This window comes from Sorghum bicolor, chromosome 10, assembly GCF_000003195.3.
Source record: "Sorghum bicolor cultivar BTx623 chromosome 10, Sorghum_bicolor_NCBIv3, whole genome shotgun sequence".
NCBI lineage: Eukaryota > Viridiplantae > Streptophyta > Magnoliopsida > Poales > Poaceae > Sorghum > Sorghum bicolor.
In genome coordinates this window covers 8514505-8522268 of record NC_012879.2, presented here as the reverse complement: position 1 = coordinate 8522268, position 7764 = coordinate 8514505, and the positions used below count along the sequence as shown (strand labels likewise).

Here is a 7764-nt window from a genome sequence, read left to right as displayed (position 1 = left end):
GCATTTATCATTAAGTTTTATTATATTACTGAAAAATAGCACCTTGGAAAATTGAAAAAAATCTTTTTAATAAAGTTTTTCACGTGGCAGGCATTAACTTATATTTTGCAGCACAGATATTAATACCTTAGTGTACACTAATTACTAAAGTTTCTAATTTTAGACTACTACATATATACGAATCTCTAACGTGTATATGACTATATGAGGTGAAGCACCAGTTACAACGAACTCCATGCAGTGTGTATGTAGCAAGTAGCATTAGTGTTCATATTTTTCCCTACTTAGTTGTACGTGCACTTTCCTTTAAAAAAAAAAGTTGTACTACGTGCACTCGTGGGGCTGCCAGGCTGCGGCCTACCAGACTCCCTTTTGTTGCATTGTTATCCTCTTAGCTCGATCTGCGCGGCAGAGAGCTGTTTATGGCTCCCCATGAACACAGGCATGTGCCCGGTGCCCTCATTCCCTGCTAAGCCCTAGGCTAAGCATGGGTTTGACCCTTTTGACCTGAATCCTTGATAAAAATTTGACCGGTCAAACCTCGGCCACCACTTAGTTTTTTTTTTATTTCTTCCCCTGGGTGGTGAACTGGTGATGCTAGCTGCTTGGAAACACAAACCAATGGAGTTGTTACATTACCAAGTTCTCTCAGTCAGGACCACGCACCACGGTGTGTAGATATGCTTGTTAAGTCATCATGAACCGAGTCGTGCTCCGTGCAGCTAGCTGCAGCCGTGGAATAATGGCGTCGTCGGCACATCGGCCCGGCAGGCGGCAGCAGCAGTTCTGCGCGCACCGATCTTCATGTCGGAATTCATGCATGCGCCATCCCCTGGGAACTCGGCCAGCATCGGCTGCTCCCCCTCCCTCCACGGAAAAAAATTGGGTACAGATGGTCCTTACCTAGCGCTGTGCGGATACCCAACCAGGAGATGACGCGTGGATGAACATTCAACCGGCTGGCTCGGCCTCCCGGCGTACCCATCTGCTAGCTAATTGGCTCAGCTCATCGTTACTGCATTTGCGCGCTCGGCTCCAAGTGCTCACGCAAGCCGGGCCTCATCCGCCGCCACCGCTGCCGCTCCTGAGTCGTACACCAAGTCGCCAATAACGCTGACCCCACGCAGCCACCACCGTCCAACACCGCCGACCGCCGGCGCTTCTGATGGCTTCGATTCTCTAGCCACCATGGTCCTCTCGCTGTATCCCGTCCGAGAAGAAGATCGTGTGTGTGGTTGTGTGCTGGCCGGCCGGCTAGCCGATTGGTGCTCTCTCTAAATCTCTGCTTTAACAAGGCCACCTGCTCGTTTCGCCTGCTAGACTGCGTGATCCCAAGTTACACGGCTTCCTACCATGTTGCTGCAATGATGCTACCTGTGTGCGTACTCCGAGTACCATCTGGCTGGCAAGCAGGCAATGCAGAAGCTTCTCACTCGATAGTCAGGATGACTGTCCCATAAAGATGAAAATAGAGTAGTAGGTTGGAAACAATTAAGTTTGCACTTCGTTAGTGACAGCCAGACTACCGCCCCGCCAGGTACCTGAATTATACGGTTAGTTCTTATCTGAATTTTCATATTGGCCGGCGGTGTCGACCGGCCGTGGCTATACGGTGTCGGCGTTGTTGTCGACTTGATGAACGACTCAGGAGCGGCGGCTGGAGGTGCCATCGGACGGTGGTGGCTACACGGTGTCGGTGTTGTTGGTGACTTGGTGGATGACTCAGGAGCGGCGGCAGCGGCGGTAGATGAGGCCCGGTTTACGTGAGTGCTTGGAGCCGAGCGTGCACATGCTCAGTCGCGATGATCCGAGCCAACTAGCCGGCAAATAGGGACGCCCACAGGGCAGAGGTCGAGCGAGCCGGTTGTACTCGTCCACGCGTCATCACTTGGTTGGGCGTCCGCACAGAGCTAGGTAAGGACCATCCGCACTCAATTTTTTTCCCCCTCCACACGCTCTTCCTCTTCCTCTCGGTGCCCACGCGCGCACCAACCGCTGCCCCCTGCCATTCAGGTCTATATGTTGGGCATTGCTTATCTACACCGTTGAATATGCATTGAGATGTGTGAAACAGTGGGGAGAAGTGTGAACACAGTTGAGAGAAGTGCAGCAGCACGAATCTCAAAGCACATTTGGATGGTCTAGATAAACAATGCTGAGCATGTACATGTTGCATTGTATTAATGATTCAGATTTGGGCGAGGCGGTTTGCTGGATGCCAGTACTCCTGCTACTGCAGTTTTCAGTGCCCACCGGTTGGGACTTGACGACTGATGAATCCGTTCCCTTGTCTTTTTAAGTCATATTTTTTCTATCACGATGTTTTAATTTCTTTTATAATAAATTAATGAACAATACTTTCAGTCATGGTTTTTGGACAAGCAAACAGCCAACATGTTTGTCGACTTCGGCTTATTCCTGCAGCGGCTTCGTTGCTTCATAGGGCAGGTCGAAGGTAGCAGCACCGTAGCAAAGGCAACACGTGAAGCATAGAGTGCCACCATGCCAGACAGGTAGTACTAGTTTTTTTCCCGCCACGAATAGAGTGGTTACTAGGATAGGGTTGTTAACGGCATGGCATGGACGGTTTGGTCTAGAACGGGTTGACCTACTCCAGCTCCAGGCATTAGGGCCATAGGGGAGTTGCTTAGGTAGCAGTCGTCGTCGTCGTCTAGGTGGACAGGATCCCGTGATTCGGGGCAACATTCTTCGGAGTGGATTGGAGGTCACTCAAGTCCACTGCCTTTTGTTGGGAAGGCCGTCCTTAACTTCAGGAACGGTGTCTGCAGGCTGAGCTGTTACAAGTTTCATTCCTCCCCTTGAAACAAATATATATATATATATATATATATATATATATATATATATATATATATATATATATACACACACACACACACACACACACGCAACGCAAATAAAAAGAAACACAATATGCTATCTCAGACACTCATCATATGTGGCAAACATTGGCCTGTTGCCTAGTTGTTGATTGGAGGAAATACTGGAGCGAGAGGCAGGCCTGCCTGATGCTAGGGAATGAATCAACCCAAATTGGGCCCAGTATGCACTCAATCACACTATATTGCATAACGCATGTTTTCAGGAGCCAGACTGCTCCGTTGTGTCATGGTCTAGTATGTTATTTTTTTCCCCCAGCAGCATTACAACACACATGCCCACAGATAAACTGTTAACGCCATGTCCCAACATCCAACTTCACACGTCAAAATCCGACAGGAAACAGCCTCTTGCACTGGGTTACTTTACTTCTTGGTTTGGTTGGGGGCTTGGTATGCACCAACAAAAATGCCAAATCCCAAGTGGTATGTATGCGAACGAAATCACGCCTATAATCTATCAACATGGTGCTGCTCAGGCCAGTCCAGATTACTATACACAACAAGCAGGAGTGCACGGCGGCTACGTCAAGCAACAACATCGGTCAGGGCATCAAGCACTTGTTGTCGGGTGGGCAGCGCAGGAATAGCGCCTCTCTCTGTCACAGTGAGAGCTCCACAGACGTTTGCAAACTTCAGGGCTTCTCTCAACCGACCTTCGTCCTGTTTCAGCCACAAGGAAAATATGAGTGGTTTCAAAGCACCAGTGCGTAGTTCAGTTTGTGTGGAAAACAAAGAAATACCAAGGTCAGCCTGAAAAACAAAAATGCACCAACAAGAACAAGTAGCAATTGTTTGTGTATGCGTGGGGTGCGAACTAAAAATATATACCCGTGCATCAGCATGTTGCCTATCTGCTATCTTCTTCTCTTTCTTTGTTTTTTATTTCTTTGTTTCTTTGCGAGAGCCTATCTGCTATCTCCATAGACAAGTACTGAAACTCTAGTCTTTGATTTTTTTTATTCACATTCTCCAAATTAGCAAGCACTATGTGACCAAGCAACGTGTCTCTCATGTAAGCGAGCATGACTACCATTTGCAACATTCGTGTTCCTTCCAGCCTCAGTGAAACACGTTTTGGTGCTTACTTGTTTCAGGTGCAAACTATGCAGTCTTAATGAGTAAAGCTTGTGACATGGGCACATGGCAAACTTGGATTCATCTTAAGTACAAAAACCATAGAGTTTTTTTTCATGTGCGTCTGCCTTTTTTTAAACATGGACTTTACATGACCCTATTATTTATATTAAAAATTGAAGATCCAGGTATAGGTATCACTAAACAATATTTATTATTCTTTAATTTGCCACAGCTTGCAGATTTGTAGCATCTGGGAATTGGAAGATTTTAGCATTTAGATAAGAGAAAGGTGAGTTTGGTATACAAATGCTAAAGTTCTCTTCAGTTGCACACAAATTAAATATGCCTTTCTTTGAAATTATCCAAACTAGATATCTTTTGACTCCATGTGAAGAAGTAAATGTACTAAACATAAGCGTCATTTTAGGTCCTTTAAAAAATTATTTCTTGCATCCATCTGTAGTAAAAGCATTGAGGAAGGTGCTGTAGCAGACTGCAGGAACACCTGAAACATAGTTTCACCTACTTCCTGAAAGGAATAACAAAGCAAGTGCAGTCATACCTGGAGCAGTGAAAAGTCTGTGGCTAATTGAGATAGCACTCCAGCAACAAAGGCATCGCCAGCACCAGTTGTGTCAACAGCACTTACCTTAAGTCCACCAACTCTACCACTAAAGTCCTGTTATTTCACAAGATGTAGTGTAAATAACATTTTACAGAGCTATGTACATAAGGCATTGTTGTTAGCAAGTAAACGTAATTAAGAATTTTAAAAAGATTGTTGACTAGAAATAAATAGTTTCATTAAGATAATATCCAACGCCATGTGAATTTTTATTGGACAAAAAGTGTGTTTATGGTCATGGAGAAAGGGGGAAAAAGGAAATAGTGTATTCAATCAACAAATAATAATATTACCCTCTACATCAGAAGTGTAAAATTACCTTAGAGTAATACCTACAGCCATCTGGACCTTCAGTGACAAGAAGCAACTTCAGGTTTGAGTGGATAAGTTTCTTTACAACGGCATCATCATAAGGATCCTCCCCATTTGTAAGAAAGGAAACCTCCTCTTCACTTATCTGTTTCAAAAGAAACACAAAATGTGCAAATCAACACAAGATTTACCTGTACAGCTGAACCATAATTTACAGACTTGCTACCTTGATAACATCAGCAGTTTCCCATATGCTTAGGATACCATCTCTAGCATCCTCAGCTGATGACCACAATGGAAGCCTCAAATTTGGATCGTATGAAACAAGTACTCCAGCATCTTTAGCAGCTTTGGCAGCTGCAATATGTGCAGTTTTACAGGGCTCAGTTATAAGACTTATCGAGCCATGGTGGAATATTTTTGCCTAGCACAAATAACATGATTAGATTACATTATTTTTTCCATGAATTAGATGATAAGAAATCAATAGTAGTTGAGACGCATAGATATTGGAATGGCAACAGAATGCACTTCCATACCTTCTGTATAAGATCAAGGTCAAGTTCTTTTTCTTCAAGTAGCATATCAGCACTTGGATTACGATAGAACATAAACTCACGTTCACCATCACTTCGGAGTGTCACAAATGCCAAAGCTGTTCTAGCATGAGGATCAAATAGTAACCCTTGATTATTTACATTATTCTGCTTCAATATATCAGCTAGCATGTAGCCAAATTCATCATCACCAACCTACAAAGTAAAAAACTCGAACAAAATTACATAATGACGACAGACAACACTCTGGTCTATTTTGAAAATGAAAAGGATAGGTAGCATGCTGCAAGCTATAATCAATAATTCAAATGGAACATGGTTCAGTGAAAGCACTATGTTTAAACGTATGAGAACATAAAAGAGATACTAACTAAATCCTATCATGTATTTTCCTTTGAAAGGTTTCAAACAGAAAAGCACACTGCTCATAACCCCTTTTGTTCTGTTAAACAGTACAAATAAACAATTTTACCTTTCCAATGAAAGCTGCAGAGCCACCAAGACGAGCTATTCCAACTGCAACATTGGCAGGTGCACCCCCAGGAGCCTTCTTGAAGGCTGGTGCTTCTGACAGTGACAAGCCATTGACAGTTGGGACGAAGTCAATTAGCAATTCACCAAAGCAGACCACATGTGGAGAATTGCTCGTTTCAGGGACGCCATCACTGAAGGTTGCCTTTGTTCGAACTAAGGTTGAAAATTGAATCAAGCAAGAACCAAATCAGATATTCTTGCTTTTGCAGCGTCATATCTAAATTGACAAAATGTTAACTATAAACCTAAGTGTCTTTCTGTTTCTGCGAAAACATAATATTGTAAAATGAGTGACCACCGAGCGACCCATAATGATCCCTGGTACGGCTATCAATCAATGCACATGAAAGCCCTGGAGTAAAATAAAGTTCACCACAAACAAGAAGAAGAAGAAGAAGAATAAAAAAGAAATCTGAATAATCAAATGAAAGGCTGATCATGCAGCCAAGATAAGTTAAGGAAATATCACTGCAGTAAAAAGAATTAATTAGAACTGCAAGCCTACAAGTTATTGTTAGCATTAGTGAGCTCCTTGCTAGAGAAAAACGGATGCGGCCCTTGTTAACAACTTAACATAGCCTTTTTGGAGCATAAAACTGTTTTTCTCATGTTTCATGTAGACAAGCCAGAATCAAATGGAAACCCAGTCGGACCTAGCAATTTAAACACCCAGACTGATCTAACCTCAAGTATCAACCATAAAACTTGGTGAATTTGCCATCCCAACACGAGCCCGGAAATTCTGCACACAAGATTCTCATGAAGCCAAAATTCTGAGCACTGCACATTGGACTGATTTGAACGGAAATCATGTGTCTGATCAGTCAAACATGATACACCTAGCTCATATTTCAAGTACCATCCCCATTCCTCAAGTTCCCCGAAGCCCATCTGTAATCTGTTAGACTGTTGCTACAAAAAATAGCACACTCTTAAATGCATGATCCCAATGCTAAGAGTAGCACAAAAATAACACTCTCTTAATAAATGCATGATCCCAATGCTAAGAGAGTAAACAACATATGCAGGTATGCTAGCGGAGAACGATCTTAAAAGTGAGCGTACGAAGCACTCTCACGCCGGCGCCGACACCGAGTACCTGCGCGTGTCCGCAGCGGCGCGGCAGAGACGACGCCGCGGGGCCTCGCGACGGCGGGGAGGGAGCGCCTGCCGCCGGCGTCGTGAGAAGGGGAGGACGACGGGAGGCGGCAGAACACCGCGCATGCCGGCGCCGCCGCGTGGAGAGCCATGCGGATGCAGATGCGTGGAGAGTGGCCGCCGGCTGGCTGGCCGCTGGCGGAGGAAGCGAGGGGGAGCGTCGAGCGAGCAAGCGCGGTTGGTCAGGCTGCCGGTTTTTTTTTTGGTTGGGCTGGGCAGCTTGGCTGCTGGCGAGTGGAGTGGCCAGCTCGGCGCGGGGTAAAGCGCGGCTTGACCGCGATGGGCCGGGTCCATGCGCGTCTTATAAAGGCTGAATAAAGCCTAGTATAGATAGAAAAAGGAACGGTGGAAGAATAATGCTTTCCTCTCCTCTTGTTCCGTGTACCACGTCCGGCCTGCAGATATATGTGGGGTACTTTTTTCCGGTACTGTTGGACACATAAAAACTTTTATATCAATTACAATAAATTTATTATACAAAACAAATTCTAGCTTTTGGGAAAAAAACTCCTAATAAAAGCATCTCCAGTATTTTTCAAAAAATCAATGATAAATCAATGAGTTTCCAAGTGGCTAAAAAAAGTTATGACTTTATTTA

At 44.5% G+C, this 7764-nt stretch overlaps 1 protein-coding gene across 1 annotated transcript; it reads right to left on the bottom strand.

Annotated features, from left to right (window-relative positions):
* LOC8065536 (probable fructokinase-6, chloroplastic) lies at positions 3041 to 7401 on the bottom strand. Its single transcript, XM_002436715.2, has 7 exons — positions 7108 to 7401; positions 5947 to 6161; positions 5457 to 5669; positions 5144 to 5341; positions 4925 to 5062; positions 4543 to 4659; positions 3041 to 3563 (listed from the first exon to the last, which is right to left on the bottom strand). Exons 1-7 carry the CDS (start codon positions 7256 to 7258, stop codon positions 3429 to 3431), a joined length of 1167 nt encoding a protein of 388 aa, XP_002436760.1. The 5' UTR covers positions 7259 to 7401; the 3' UTR covers positions 3041 to 3428.

Excerpts from the sequence above, each read along its gene's own strand:
- LOC8065536 (XM_002436715.2), bottom strand. The coding sequence starts at position 7,258 with ATGGCTCTCCACGCGGCGGCGCCGGCATGCGCGGTGTTCTGCCGCCTC. Across the intron at positions 5,670-5,946 it reads CTGCAGCTTTCATTGGAAAG|GTTGGTGATGATGAATTTGG; the intron begins GTAAAATTGTTT and ends TTTACTTTGTAG. Across the intron at positions 5,063-5,143 it reads AAACTGCTGATGTTATCAAG|ATAAGTGAAGAGGAGGTTTC; the intron begins GTAGCAAGTCTG and ends CTTTTGAAACAG.